The following is a 16,490-nucleotide window of genomic DNA, read 5'->3' on the forward strand; positions in this document are numbered from 1 at the left end:
ATCAGCCAAGCAGTTTTATACAAAAACTCCATTAACGACTGCAAAAACTTCGATAACTTTTGAATTACTAGGAGTTAGAACTTGAAATCACTTGCAAACTGCTCGTTTTCACCTTAACTATACATCTATGAACAAAATTCAACACAAAACACAACAGATTCGAATTCCAAATTTTGAGCAAATGTTTTTGAATTTTCGAAAAGTAAATCAATGATATCTCCTGCGTTTCTCAACGGATTTTGACGAATTTTATATCAATGGAATCGTATTGAGAAGACAAATCGACCGGTGTACAAATTTCGTGGTAAAATCAACTGTAGAAAAATCCCACAGTTTGATCAAAAACGGTTTTTGAAATATAAACTCAAAAATTTGATGAGAAATGCACAAAATCGAGCTATGGATCTGCCAACGTATAGTTGTTATGCTCTGATACCAACTGATAACTAGAAATTTGAGCTTGATTTGTGCAAAAATGGTGTTAGTGTGTGAAAAGGTGTTTGTGTGTGTATGGAGGTTGAGGATGAAGATTGAGAGAGAATTGGAGTGGAATGTATATGATTAATTAAGAAAATGGTGAAAGGCTTACAATTAATGTATGGAAGGGGACTATTTATATCATAAATCTAAGTTTCACTAATGCCCCTTCCACCTTTAAAATATTTACATTTTAACACCATTTTTTAGTTCTAACAAAAGTAATGTCTTGAATTACCTTATCAAGCATTTCAAAGGAACTCACTTAGCTTCCTTAAATGTTGTCAACCATATTTATACGACAAAGTTGGATTCCCAATGCCAACTTTGTCTATAAATAAAGGTCTTAGCACAACAAGAATATAACTTTGCATATTCAGACTTTTGCAATATTCTTGGTGTACTTGTGCAATATTCTCTCAATCATAAAAGGGAACACTTCACAACTTTAAGTGTTTCGATTGTTAAAAGAGAATTTCCGAGTATAGATCATTTGTATTTCATAGGTTGTTAGGATATTTACATTTATGTATTATCTTGGTTCCGCAACAACCTTGTATTTTATTTAGTATCAATAAATAAAATACATTTGAAAATTACAACTTGGTCTCACCATTTTACTTTGGTATATTTACTTATTGCATTGTCTTTCTCTTTGTCACCTGCTAAGTAATCTATTCAAGGACTTGGTATACAATCACTGTAACTGGTCGTCTCCAGTTCAGTGATTATATTGCAAAAAACTCTCACCATTGACATAGAGGTGTCTTCAGTTAGTACCATCTCTTGAGTTGGGACTTATATCTTAATGTAGATGAAGATTCAAAAGAAGGTTTAATAAGAATCTTATTAAACTCATCAGATTCAGAAACTGAAAATGAATCTGAAAATATAGATTCAGAAGAAGAAATAAATTGTTTAAAAGAAGATTTTATATCTGAAGGAGAGGAAAATTCTTGCAAAGATAATTGCTACCAAAACAAAGACGAAAAATATGATATTTATGAAATACAGGCTCAATTTGAAGATTTAAAAATTAATATTTTAAATAGTGAAATTTTAGATGTATTAAAAATGGTCCAAGATGAAGAAGTAATATAAAAAATTATTAGCCATTTATCTAAGAATAGGGAAGGATCATTCAGAACCTTATACAATGTCTAACATATATAAATTACTTAGACAAAAACAAAAAGACCATTTGTCTTCTAATGTCTCCATGCAAGACTTGATATATGAGATAAATAATTTAAAAAATGAAATTAATCTCAAAAACAATAATAATAATAAATTAGATGATAGAATTACTATTTTAGAAACAAAAGAAAATGTATTATTATTATTATTCCACTTTACATATTAGAACTTTGAGGTATGTAACTGCCTATCAAAAGGTTTCGGTGTTTGGAATTTTGACTCATGAAATGAGTCCATGGAATGGACCGGCTTAGGTTTTGCAGCAAAATGAGAATGTCCAACCGCTACTCTATGCACTAATAAAGGTTGCTATAAGATTTTTGTGGATGGCTTTTCAGAAGACCCTTAAGAGATTCACAACTCATTTGAAAAATCTAGTCTTGTCACTAACTATTTGTGTGAAATTATGAAAATTTAGGATCCTCAATTAAATCCTTTCCCCTACATTTAAGATCCTCAATTAAATCCTTTCCCCTACAGACCAGTTAGTACACACCAAAGCATAGAATCAGAATTTTCAGCTTGAAAACAAGAATGTACATAATGAACAATGCTTTAGAAAAAGCATTTGTTGCATAGTCGGGGATCTCATATAACTGGTAACATCACGTCTTCTTTAAACAGCTCTTGTCTATTTCCGATTGCTGCTAACCTTCACACGAAAGTTAAATATGGCATAGAAACTTCACGTTGTCTTCAACAAAATGTTTCGCAGCTCCTTGTTCGTTTTGGGCCTCTCTTCTTCACCTTCTGTAGCTGCTGATGATGCTTGAGTGCTAGACCAACCTAGGGCTTTAACTGTTCTTGGAACAGCAAAAGTGTTTCTCCCCTTGAGTTCAACTTTTCCATGTCTATAATCTTCTCCTTTTTTCCCTGCCATTACATTATACAAATACTCATTGTCAGATTACAAACAACTCATATAAAGGAAAATTAAATAGTTAGGATATGATTAAAAATTATATACAAAACATAGATATAATACCCTTGCAAGATAGCAAAAGCACCCATGTAAGCAACGTTCACATAAATAGATAAATAATAAGCTAAACTACACATGCTATCATACTTGGGACAATGCCGATGCATACAAAGCTGTAGAGTGATCTGTGAACTTACATGTAAAAAAGATAAAATAAATTCATCTTAATAGTAATCCAAAATATCATACTAACGAAATCATGCTTTTAGGAAATGAGCTGCTCCAACATAAATAGAAAAAAGCCATCTGAACCACAATTCCCTCCCTAATTAAGCGAACAAAACCAGATCAGCTGTTTGCTATCACCTCATGCAATGCACAACCATAAACTTGAATCACAAAGTGAACGACTAAAAAGAAATTTCAACATTATGAATAGCATAGTTCCTTAAGAGTATGAAAACATGGATTTTACTTTGTCAGTAATGTAACTTTTATAACTTGAACTTTCCTACAGCCTTTATACTTATCAGGCACTGTTCCAGATATGGAAGACTCAAGGTATAAGTTGGACTTTGCTAATAAATTATAATCTAATGTTGAAGCTCACCATATACGGATATTGAACCAAAATCTATAACAAGTAATAGGGGACAAACTCACTTCGCATGAAGAAGAAAGAGCATTGGTCAATTATAAAGTGGGAGAGTAAAGAGCATATACCCTGACCATGTTCTGCTGGACTTTTGTGTCCCACGGATCCTTTTCTTTTGCCTTTAGGATCAGAACGTAAAATGCTCAACTTCTTTCCAAGAAACATTTGCTTATTCTTAGCCACGGCCGCCTCCAGGTGTATATCATCAGAGAAGTCTACATATGCTAATCCCTGTAGCAAGTGAAAGTGATATTAGAGAGAAAAAATCCATTTTATGGAGCATACAAAAAGAAGACTAGAACAAAAAGAACAAAGATTGATGCACAACTTTTTCTTCCAGTTTTAAACATGTTAAGTGAGTACACAATGTGCGGGTTGAGAGAGAGAGATACCCTTGATTTTTTTGTGAACTTGTCTAACAATATTCGGATGGCTACAACACCACCAACATCATTGAAGAAACGTTTCAAGTCCTCATTAGTAGCCTGGAAATGTAACAATAATCTTGTTATGCTCTAATAAAACGAAGGATTATATGCTCTAGAAAGACATAACATACAAGTGCAATAAAAAATTTACCTTTAAATTAAGATTTGATACAAAGGCCGTGCATTGGTCATTGTATTGCTTGGATTTCTCCGTTGTGGGTTCTTTAGGTTTTACGTCATCTTCACCATGAGGCATCTCGTTCGGGGTAACAAGGTTTTCCACTTTATGTGCTTTAGCCGAATTCTTAGAATAAGATTTCTCCTTTTGATTCCTCGAGTCATCTTTTTGCCGCTTTGCTGGTGACTCTTCATTACATACATCTGAAACAGACTTTCTCTTGTCACCTTTATTCTCCTTAGTAGGATCATCCTTGTGATCCGTTGATAAGGCAATAAATTTGTTTTCTTCCTGTAGCCTAAAAAACTGTAGCTCCTGCAGCCGAGGGCTTACCTGCAATAATAAAGTAGTGCATTAGAAACATGCTCAGAACAGAAAATATCATAGAATTGGTCCAATTGGACGCAAAAAAGAAAAGAGATTAGCATTTTTACCAAACATTTGCATGCCACATTTGCATAAATAAATAAGAAATTAGTAATAATAATAATACATAAATAAGACACACCACGAAAGTAGTTACTGACTCAGTTCCTCGATTTATTCATTTGATTCAGATTAACCCAATATAAAAAACTAGTTCCATCAGTGTCAAAAGTAAAATCATGATTGACATTTTAATAAAAGCCTCTATAACCAGGTGAAAGTATATGTTCAAGCTTGTAAGTTTGATTCATATCATATTCTTGTATCAAGGAAATCAATTACTGGGACTGGTTTGGTGTAAGTGGTGATCAACAAGTGGACTTTTTATACAATCAAGTCAAAAAAAATAAGCAGATAACAAAAGCAATTCCAAAAGAAACCTACAGGTCATAAATTACTAGGTCTGCATGAGTATGGGGGAATACATATGTATATCTAATGGTGAGAGAATTAAAGTAAGTCTTCTAAAATTGGATAATTGCCATAAATGAACAAGATTGAAAATGTCATAATATTATAGTTGCCTATAGAGAAAGAGTACCTTCTGTGAAGCATGCTCAAAATCATCTAGCGTACCAAATTCCCTCTCAAACCGTATCCATGAGTTACATACGTCCTGAATAAACTTTTGTTAGAATAAAGAGAGATATTCAAAACTTAATGTATACATACATATACACATATACAACTGAAACTCTCATGTATGGGATATCTACATACAATCAGGTTTGTGCATATGAGCTTTACGTTAGTTGCTCAAGGCACCATTTGATTCACTTAAATCATCTAACTTTTGTTCTTACAAAAAAAGTCCATGTCCCTTGCGTAACTTTTCAACATGATAATAAAATCATCCATGTCAAGAAATGTGATAACCTATGATGCACGGAAACGTCTATCAGGGTGACGTTCCCGTTTCAGGGACAGCATGGGAACGGATACGTGTGCGGAACGGCACCAAAACGTTTCTACCCCGTTTCTATATTTACTGAAATATTTCCAAGAAGTTTACGACACGTTTCCACCGGATATCAGACGACCATCCATAGCCGGAGATGAAGACAGCAGCTGTGAGTTCTTGTGGGTTTTTTTTCCAGGCGAGTGTGTGTTTTTCAGTGTGTGAGTGTTTTGTATGTGTTGTATATATGTGTGTGTGTGTGTGTGTGTGTGTGTGTGGTGGAGGTGGTTGTAGATTAAAAAAAAAATTAACTCCGGCCGGTGAAGGAGAGAAGAAGACAAGACAGTGCGTATGTATCTGTATCTATTATGTGTTGGCTATGTGAAAAAATCATAGGTTTTGTAAGATTTAAAACAAATGGACTAATAACACTGGTATTCTAATAATAGCAATAATATACAAGATATTATTCTTACAAATTAACCAAATGAACCTTTAACTTTCTTTACAAGATATATACGAGTATCTATTTTAAATTTTGTTGATATATTTTTAATTTTTGTTAATTTTTTATTGCCGTATCTTTGCCGTACCCGTATCTTGGATTTTTTAATTTTGCCGTTTCCCATTCCCGTATCATTCTCGTACCCCATTACCGTAGCTGTTTCCGTGCAACATAGGTGATAACTGTGGGTATTTCCTCTGTTTCGCTTCGCCTTTAAAATTTGTCCCAAACTATCATTATGTATGGTCCTTGTAAATTACAGTGACACAACAGTCTTCAGAGGTGCACCAGAGGAGCAAAATGCCAAAAACAAACAAAACTGATTTCATGTGAGCCTCGCAATATTGTTTTCTTCTATGTATGGTTACAAGTTCACAGCTGAACCCTGATTTTGGTTGTAAAATGTTCAAAAACTACCCAAATCTTTTTTTTGTTTCACCCAAATCATTTAACTCAAAGACTTTACTAATAATGTTTTAACAATCATGCACTACTTATTTATAAACAATCACATTCACTGCACATACTTTTGATATAGCCGATTAATAGGTAATACAAAACAGGCATGAGCACTAAATACAGGTAATACTAACTAATATGGCAGAAGATGTACCTCGGAGCCTGTCCCAGAAAATCTTTTGGTATAGCATCTCTTGTATATAGATCTAGCTCCACTTATGTTCCCCATCTGAATTTCCATGGATATATATCCTTTCCAGGCTTCTAACATAGACCCACTATAGAAAAAAAGATTTCAGAACCGTTATGATGAAAAGAAAATAAGGCAACAGTTTGTAAGTGGACAAAGGAAAACTCAGAACCTGTTTTTAAGCAAGCTCTCCCATACTCCACGAGCTGCAGTTGTGTCCTTCCCAATTGTAGACTCCAGACGAGCCCAATAGCTATGTATTTGCAGCAAACTATATGTGTTCTTCAGCTGTGGTGACAAATAATCACATGCCCTCTAGAATAAACCATAAACCATCATAAGTTGGATGCATTTGAAATCAAAATATTTCTAACAAGGCAGGTACAATCAGTAAAATTGAAAAATAGTAAAGAGTTGAAGTTGAAGTTGAATATCTGTATTGTATCTTAAAATCAGATCTAGAGCTTCGAAAGGAATTATGAATTACCAATAACCATTTCAAAATAAAGACATGCAAACGGGCTTCTGCCAGAAAGACAAACAGCATAGATTGCTCACTAAAGAACCTACATGTGATGTCCCTTATCATTTGAGAATAGTTCATATAGCCGTGATACATAATCAAAGGATCACAACCCACAAAAAGTATTCAAGTCCTTACACATACACATAAGGTAAACCAAAAATGTTTAAGACAGACATTAATAACTTTTTGTGGTGATGACACATGGGCCTTAATCCTAGTTGTATATGTGATAACCAATCAACCAATAGGTGTGGTATCTATTTCCATTGTGGACACTTCGTATATGTGTGGATTATGTATTTAGGTCTTTCTTTAAAAAAATAGCTTTATGTAGTGAAAGACAAATATCATAACTCATACAGCTTTTATTACAAGCATATATTTTGAAAAAATGAGTACTGGTATCAAATAGAAAAAAAAAATAAGTTACTACAATATAGAGATTTTTATAAGGATGTGGAATAACATATAGGTTAAGCTAAATTGAACAGTATAAATAGGTACAAAGAAAACCTGAAAAGTATCCCGTATCAAAGATATATTTAAGCCATCATCCGGTTCTTTCGCAGCCAAGATTCTCCTCCTCAGGCCATCCACTCTCGTCATAAATATGTCTGCATACTGTAATTGAAATTCATTGGGGTAACTTTAAGCAGCCATGAAGTGCTTGCCAAATTCAATACCTGGATAGCAAGATTCAATTAGAGAAGAATTTCCGTACCTCATCGATAGTGAAAAACGTGCATTGCAAAGATCTTTCGAACACCTAAAATGGGAGAAAAATGCTGTATCAGTAGTGCAACAATGATGATATCTCATAACATACATATTATATCATTTCAGCCTATATTCCTATAATTGCAGTCCACAAAATATCATATATACAGTGTAGCTACAATTTAATCCATTATAAATTGCTTTGAAGATGGGACAGGTTTACAAGGCTACCTTATCATCTACAGATTTGTTTCGTAAAAAACCTACGATAAAACTTGTTAAGATGCACCCTATTCATTAGGCCACCAAAGACAAGAATAATCGATACAATCATCTCATGTTATGTTTGGGAGCGTATATGCTCAGAATTAATCATAACAGATGTCTATGGATGAGGACAGGATGAAGTAAAACAATATATAATATGTGGATTGAGTTACTTGAAGTGGATGAGAGAAAGAAGAAAACGGAAAGGATACATCAACTAATGTTACATAGGTCAATGCTTATTACCTATAAGGCTATAAGTCAATTGAATAAGTCCTTAGAAGCAAGCATAACCTAACACTTTCTTTTAAACTATTTTTCCTTGGATAAAAACTAAACCTTTTCAGCAGGTGATTAAAAAAAGCACATAAAAAATAATTGGCACTCCATGTAGAAAAACAAATTAACAGAACATACATCAGAAAGTTCTTTCTCAGAACCACGACTGCGTTCAAGATATAGCATGAAACGAACCCATAGTTCTCCAACCCATGGACAGTTCCTGGTGGCCCGGCTAAATATATCTCTCAACGTTTTGTCTGCCTGTTAAGAAGAAGAAACATGATTATCAAAATGTAAGGGGTTACATTAATGTGCTCGAAAAAAGTAAACTACAACCTTTAGTGTTTTGTTGAGGTAGTGGGTGTAATCAATCCATAGATCACCAGATACTGGAAATTCACTTATCGAGCGTTCATACAGGATTTTAACACGAGCAGGATCTCCAGATGACTGTTCAAACTTCAAGTAAGCCTGTAGTAACAAGACGGATTCCATAAATCCTACATTAGTAGTCAAAAGCCTCACTAGACAATTAGAGGTAGAAAAATGGGCCAGTCAGATGGTTAGAGTACAAACTCAAAACAGTTAGGTCAGAACAGGTAACTTTCTTGGGATCGGTTTGGGTTGGAGAATACTTTTTGTTCAAAAATGTAGGGATATAAAAGGAACTAGTTTGTCAACTATGAATAGTATTTCAATTCAATAACATTTGAACTTTTTAATTAAGATTATAGATGATGTTTTATGCCGTTGAAAAACCATAAAACTGTTCGAGCCATTGGGCCAATTTTGTTTTTACCAAGAAAAAACTCGAACATACCTGTTGACCCTTAATGATTAAGAATAGCCGATTTGAACCATTTCATAAGTCCAAAGGCCTAAAACTCAGTATATAATATTTTATGGACAAATGAACCAAGTGTACTAAATCATACTAGCGCACCATAAAACTTTGAAGCCGTTCTGCATCAGGCACATCATTTCTTACTATTTTTTCTTCAAAGTCAGCACGCACACTCAGCATATCTAAAGCCTTCTGATATGTGGAAGCAACACTAGGGGATATTCCGTCTATACTGTTGCTACTGACATCGAGAACATTCCCATGCTCAGATTCCCAAGCCTTGTATGTAAGAAGAGTTGACCTCAAGTCCCGATGAGGAATAGACAAAAGACGATGATATATATTGCGAATTCTTTGGACTTGCTTTTGCCTACCCTATAAACCAACATCAGCAATTGAGTTTCTTTTGAAATCGTCTTTTTAACTAAACCGAGATAACAAAATGGGAAGCTAGACATAGATGATTAGATGTCACGGCAATATTTATTTCCACTCCAATATAAAAATTGTCCAAGGGTTGTTAAACTACTTGAGGGCGCTTGGTTCAAAGTAATTAATGGGAAACGAAATAGTAATCGAAATACTCAAGAGTCGGAAATGCAATGAGCATTCGTTAGTATCCCATTTGCAACTGATATGCTTCATATGTTAGTATTGTAGATATAATAATTAAAATAACTTAAATACAACTTAAGCCCATACATTATATATATCCATATTTAATTTATTTATACAATTATAATAACACATAATGATTATAGTATATAATAGTTAATAATGATACTACTACTAACATAATAAATAATGATATATTATACTATCATATAATATTATTATAGTTATATAAACTTAGATAGTTATGTGAAGTGTAAATATATATAAATATAATTAAAGTAACTACTAACTAAGGTGGAAGAGATAAAAAGTAAGAAAGTAAAATACGGTTGTTTATAAGTATTTTTAAGAAAGTAAGAGCAAATTTAAGAAAAGAAAGAACATGGTTTAATAAATTGATGGGATTTTCTTAGCGCCCCAAGGGCATTAGTTATCCTGCATGCATTGATGAAGTCTTTATCTCCTAAATAATCAAAAATACATTTAATATTCAATTTAATGATGCTGAAAAATAATACACTTCATCTACAGTACTTCTACACTACTATATAAATCATTTGGCATGTGTCTTAATTTGAAAATTTTTAAGAACGCTTAAAAATGGCACACCTAATGAGTGTACCTCTTACAATTTAGGGAATGTGAGTTGTTTCATACCTGATTAATTTGGGAGAATAAAGCCTCTTATATATAATACTCATCCAAGTTTTGCATAAGACATATATACAATAAAAAGGACATATATAAAAGACAAAACACTATAAAACATTAATATTTCTTGCAGAAGCAGAAGTTACTACCTCCAAGTCTCTCTCATCCATGCTTTTAAAAATTGTTTCCTCGAAAGTTATGTATGCTTCCCACAACTTGCTACCTTCAGCAACATGCAAACCGCATGCAATAAGAGCATGCTCAAATAGGTCTCTTGCCTTTAATATTCCAGTGGGTGAGCCTTCACAAACATCAGAATCATATTTTTGAATGAAGTTCAGATAGTCACACCACAGATGAACAGACTGCAGTAAGAATTTAATCATTTTAATCATGATGCCCAAAACTATATATTAAAGGTGTAAATCATTATGGTCCAAAAGAGGAGTTTATAGTCACGAATACAAGTAGATTCTTTCTCGGAACTATAGACCAAATTAAAAAGTATTTAAACACTGATATAACACATAAGCAGTCACAGATAAAGACACTGCATTTACTAGCCTATTAAGTCAATGAATCAACAAGCTCTTTTCTCCCTACCAAGTGACATAGGCTTATAAACTTGATATATAAATTCAATGAGCTTACCATCATGAATATATATATCAGAAGTAGTTTAGGAAGATTAAATCTTAAATCTCCCAATTATGCACAATATATATCTTAACATAATAACATAGAACTATCAAAATAGTCCATTATTTTCATGTTCATGAGAATCCCAAATTTATGTCCCTTCCTTCATCTTCCATTCTAAACAAATGCAACTCCTGACTGAACAAAAACCATGAACATCTTGATAGGAGCTGTTCCTAGATAAATAAGATGATGAGACATGTGTACACAATTTCAGTGGGATTTTGACTTTCCGTCGTCTTCTAGAATTTTGGTCACAGAATAATCAATGATATTTACTGATTGCGGTCCAAATTTCTGTGGAATTTCGGTTTTCCAACTCTTTCTATTATGATTTTTTTTAAGAAATGTTTTGGTCCAAACTTAAACACAAGATAATAAACACTAATTTTGCAAGTATTAACACTAATCTATCAAATACATAAGCTTGACTTTTGTTATTTCTGTTAAGTACTAAGCATTAATTATTATATATATAGATATTGCATCATATTAAAATTACCGATATGACGATATCCCACCAACATCCTACCGAAATAACTGATATGTCAATTATCGGTCTTGATTTTGTACCGGTATAGCTACATAGGATGAAACTGTACCAATACGTTTCAGCCAACATACCAAAATATTATGAGACCAACCAAAGGGTAACATCAGAATTCTCATAAAAAGCCCAATACTTAAACTCCAAATAAATGGTAAAACATGCAGCTGTGCAGTAATACATTCGAGATAAAGATATGTAAAAATGCGAAGTACAACAACAGTTTTCAACAAATTAACATCCTTAAATACAACCACTTGCCACATTAAGTAATTTCACGAAGCAAGCAGACATTTACTATAGATACGAAATTTGTTAAGACATATCTGAGATTATGATATAACCCAAAAAATAGAAGCTTTAATTGCAAAAATTAAAGATACAAGTAGTCAGTTCGAAATGGCAAATATCCAGTTTTAACGTAATATAACACTAACTTAATATATAAAAACAACCACATAATACAAAACACATGACCAGAACTATTTAGAACAAGTCTGCTAAACATGGTTAATTAACTGCTCCTAAAAATTAGCTAAAAACTGCTTGTCAAGACTTATGTTTTCCTGACAGAGAATAGGTCAAATAAATTTTTCACTATTTCAGTAGTAAATTAATTTGGTCCTTTTCTAACCCAGTTCCTAGCCATCAAATCCTATCAGATTATCACAAATTTTTGTTCCTAGTTTTCGGATCTTGGGATTGTGATGCATTGCACCTCTTCCACCCATCATATATTTCAGTTTCTAGTGGATTATATGCCCCAAGTTATTTATTTGAATCCATGTGTTTATCTTGAAAATAAACTAAACTAATTATTTGTTCATTTAGCAATGAATACATCTGTATTATACAAACATCAAGGCTCGTGTTGTTAAAAATAGTCTTATTGGCAAGGTATTGCTGAATAGTCGAGACATTTAAAGTTCCTTTGCATATCTCTTTCAGTTTCGTAATTTCATACACATTTTTTATTTTGTCACTCTATCTCCACATGTGGGCACATTCTTACGCAAAAAGGGTACGTTAAGGTATTGCATGTGAACACTAATACAGCATAGAAAATCAGGATGATTAGCCAAGTGATAAATTCGAATGGGGCTGGATACGAAGAAAAATTCCATTTACCTGTGTCTCGCTCTTCAAGTATCAAAATCGCTTAACATAAGAATACCCAAACTTACTTTACTGAAAAGAATTATTAAACAAAGGTAGAGATGATAGAAATCTGTCAAATAACTTGAATTTTATTGTCGCAATAAACCGATAAAAATGATTTAAAAGCAATTCTGCCTTTCAGACGACCCGAATTTTCATCACACCCTAAATCAAGATAGAGCGTCTAAGTCATCCAGACCTGACCATTCAGCACCTGTTTGTAGCCCTATATTTATACTAGTTGGTGTACAATGTACGCTATTCTGTATCAAAATAAACCTTACTATCAGCTATACTACAAGGGGGTGTTCGATATGACCGAACAGAAAAGAAAGAAGGAGAAAATAAATTACTTCCCGTGTTTGTTTCGTCTAAAGAAAAGAAATATTACTGCACTGTTGCATTCTCTTTCCTTGGTTTTCATCTTCGAAAATAAGTAGAAAAAGACGGTGAATGAAAATTTTCAAAGGAGTGTTTCTCACTTTCCATTAATGTGTAAATGCAAAAAAATAGATGGTATAATAGATGTTAGCACGGGATTTGCACATTTAATCACATCCCCAAGAAAAGTTTTCAAACTTTTCTTTGAGGCAATGACGATTCACTATGTATTAACGCCATATCAATTATCTTTTTAGAATCCCCAACATCATCTTTAATGGTTGATCTTGCAAATCATCAAGTATTTAAGTGAGGTAAGTTTTATCATGTATATCTTCTTCCAATAATTTGTTTTTTTTCTTTTTAATCTCAATTGAGCTGCCATTAATAAATGACAAATGCTATGCTTACAAACTATTTACAAACATAATGTTACAAACTGACATGGCATGTGAATTGGATCAATGATATTTGATTGTGTTTTTTCTCTCCTCTTCCTCTCCTTGATTTTCATTGATGGGTCATGAGTTTGTAAAAGTTTGTTTGTATTTGGTTGTTACTCTAGCAACCCTCTTAATAAATAAAGATGCTACTGTTAAAATAATATAATTGGGCAACTTTGACCTAAAAAAATATGTAGATTTAACCAATCATGATCACGGGTACAAAGATTGTGATTTATTTAACTATTTTTCATCTATTATTGACCAAAGTTATATTTTGATAAATTCGACTAGTTATTTAAATGAATTGACATATATAAAAACGGATAAATAATATATAAAAGAACAAAAGATTGTATGGTCCATTCTCATTCACACCATTTCCATTATTTATTACAATTCCATTCTCTATGATTCACTCATACCAAGCGCCCCCTAAGTGACAGGTTCGACAGGAATCGTTATGTGAATTTCACAAACTTCTATAAACATAAACATCTCCGACAGTAAAACCGAAACTTACAATTAAAAAAAAGATCCTAGACTGCCCTTTTCGTCAATACGGTAAGGATAGAGGGACAAAAAAAACGGTCTACCTTAAAAAAGGGGAAAAAACAGAACTTACCAAGTAATCAGACACTCCACGCTCATAGAGCTTCTCAATCACACGAATTGCACCATCATAACTGCATTATGTAGAACAAATTATCAAGAGTTCCGTCACCCTACTTCAGATATGTTAATACAACCAAAATCATAAAAAACAAAGCTACATTAGAATATAGATAACATGAGAAGGTGAATCCTTTTAAAGTACCAGCGCATATACAGTACAGTGCATTCCATACACACTTGTCTAAACCTCCACTTCTTTCTATATTCATTACGCTCAATATATAATGAGTCTATAACTCCTTATTCTAAACATGCATTCATATAAAGCTATTTCCTTAACTGATTGACAATTGGTTTCGCCACTGATTGTTTTCTGATTCTGTTGCTCATTGTAACTAAGCATTCAAATTTCTTACACAGTTACTTGTGGCAATAGTTTGCCCACTACATATCTTAAGACCAACTTAATCTAAAAGAGAATACAGCCCACTTCTAATGGTTTTCCAACATTGCACCAAGAGGATGATTGGAATTTGCATTATATATAAAGTGCTTATAGCTTATTGCATTTGTAAATAATCAAAAATCCATTTTTTGTGTTTGGAACTTTGGAGATAACTGCATTATTTAGTTTGCATCAAAGAGACATAAACAAACTTTTAAGCACCTATCTTGAATGCACTTTGAAAAGCACTAATAAGAGTTGCAAATATGAAACACCCACAAAGAGACATTTTTTTTGTATCCTAAATCACCAACAAAAACATATATCAGTTTGCAAAATAATAAGTGTTGTCTGTAATTAATCCATAGTTGTAACACACAAATGTATGTAGGTGTACGCCATACATATTCGACTCCTAAAGAATATATTCAAAATAATAAGCAAGTTTACCAGACTTTCAAATCAATCCACATGACATCTATAAGTAGTATACAGTATGTATAATGTTTATATATTTATGGTTGGCTTTCAAATACATCCATTCTTAAAATACAAACAAGGGTATATCGATAAATTTGTTTCGTTTTTTTTCTTTTCAACACTTCTTCACTCTCCTAAAAAGATTGTAGGTCTTTTCATCTATTTCCAAAACTACCCCCTTGTCCCTTTTTACCATTAGAAAATTTCAACATCATTTCAATTTCGAGAATCTGAAGGCTTGTTCTCTCATGTATTTATTATATAAGGGTGTTCGCACTTAATTGTATATATATATATATGTACATATAGATCCCATCTGCATCGACATTGTATCTGTCACCCTCATCAATTAAGTTTAGGGAAAAAGGGTATACCTAGAAGAGGAGGAGATGAGGGAAATTTCATCATTGGCCCATTGTTGCCACATTGCAGGAGTGAGAGGAAAGATTTGAGCCATAGCCTCCCTTGCTAACCGTAGCTTATCAATTTCCCCTTGCTTTCTCAAAACTGATATATACTACACAGTAACAATCGCAAATACATACATATATAATTAGGGTGGAAAATGCAATAAAGTATAACTAGAAGGAACAGTAAAAAAGGTTACTTGAAGATGAGCATCGTAGTCAGATGGGTTAGTAGAAAGCTGAGTTTCTAGGGTTTGTATCTGGAGAGCTTCATCGTCATCGGATTCCGGGTCAGAATCGGAATTAGAACAAGGATTGTTAGGAGGTTCAGTTACAATATCCATCGGATCTTCACTTGTTGTTGGTGTTTCGGATGATGGAATTTCTAGGGTTTGTTCCATATCCGTGAGGGGGATTTTCAAAGGACTCGAGCCCAGAGATAAACGTCTGGCGCCCTGTTCCATTATGGCTAGTCTGCTACCTACTGCTCAACAGCCGACTCGATTGGAAGGAGCCCAACAAGATTTCATAACCGGACTGGACGTCGAATGGAGGAAGAGAGGAAATCAAATTTCAACCAAATCAATTTAAAAGTAACACTGAATTCTTAGAGTTTTTATTAAAAAGAAATGAAAAAGGAAGACTGTATTAAAAAAAAAAAAAAAAGAGAAAATGACATTAATAGTCCCCGTAGTTTGTCATATTCGCATTTTGCCCCTTGTGCTTTTTTTTTCGTTGCAAACGGTCCCTGAATTTTCTATTTTCGTTGCTAGGAGTCCCTGACACTAACTTTTATTAATTTTGACCGTTTAAATCCTTCACATGCGAATCACGTGAGGGTATAATCATCTTTTGGTATCCACAGGGACCATATGTGATAAAAACTTTTTTTAATTATGCATATCTGGACAAAAAAATTTCTAAAAGTAATTATACATACACATTATATGTCATATCTCCCTTTATCCTCACATACATTCTTCATTTATAAACATAGTTTTCCATATCTTATTCAAGAATCCCTTTGGATTTTCACTAAAACATATAACTCTATGTTTACATATGCATACATATTAGT

The 16,490-nt window shown here is 33.1% G+C and overlaps 1 protein-coding gene across 2 annotated transcripts; it reads right to left on the bottom strand.

Moving 5' to 3' along the window:
• Positions 1 to 2,038: 2,038 nt before the first annotated feature.
• On the bottom strand, positions 2,039 to 16,015 carry LOC122599724 (squamous cell carcinoma antigen recognized by T-cells 3). 2 transcript variants are annotated; one of them, XM_043772280.1, is made up of 16 exons: positions 15,613 to 16,015; positions 15,380 to 15,522; positions 14,091 to 14,151; positions 10,387 to 10,602; positions 9,071 to 9,346; positions 8,464 to 8,598; positions 8,263 to 8,388; positions 7,583 to 7,627; positions 7,375 to 7,482; positions 6,508 to 6,650; positions 6,300 to 6,423; positions 4,825 to 4,899; positions 3,831 to 4,190; positions 3,644 to 3,736; positions 3,326 to 3,482; positions 2,039 to 2,547 (listed from the first exon to the last, which is right to left on the bottom strand). In XM_043772280.1, exons 1-16 carry the CDS (start codon positions 15,874 to 15,876, stop codon positions 2,360 to 2,362), a joined length of 2,514 nt encoding a protein of 837 aa, XP_043628215.1. In that variant the 5' UTR covers positions 15,877 to 16,015; the 3' UTR covers positions 2,039 to 2,359. The 2 variants fall into 2 exon arrangements, with proteins under 2 accessions (XP_043628215.1, XP_043628214.1); XM_043772279.1 differs by having other exon boundaries at positions 3,320 to 3,482.
• Between the last annotated feature and the right edge of the window lie 475 nt (positions 16,016 to 16,490).

This window comes from Erigeron canadensis, chromosome 5 (genome assembly GCF_010389155.1).
Source record: "Erigeron canadensis isolate Cc75 chromosome 5, C_canadensis_v1, whole genome shotgun sequence".
Classification (NCBI taxonomy): Eukaryota; Viridiplantae; Streptophyta; class Magnoliopsida; order Asterales; family Asteraceae; genus Erigeron; species Erigeron canadensis.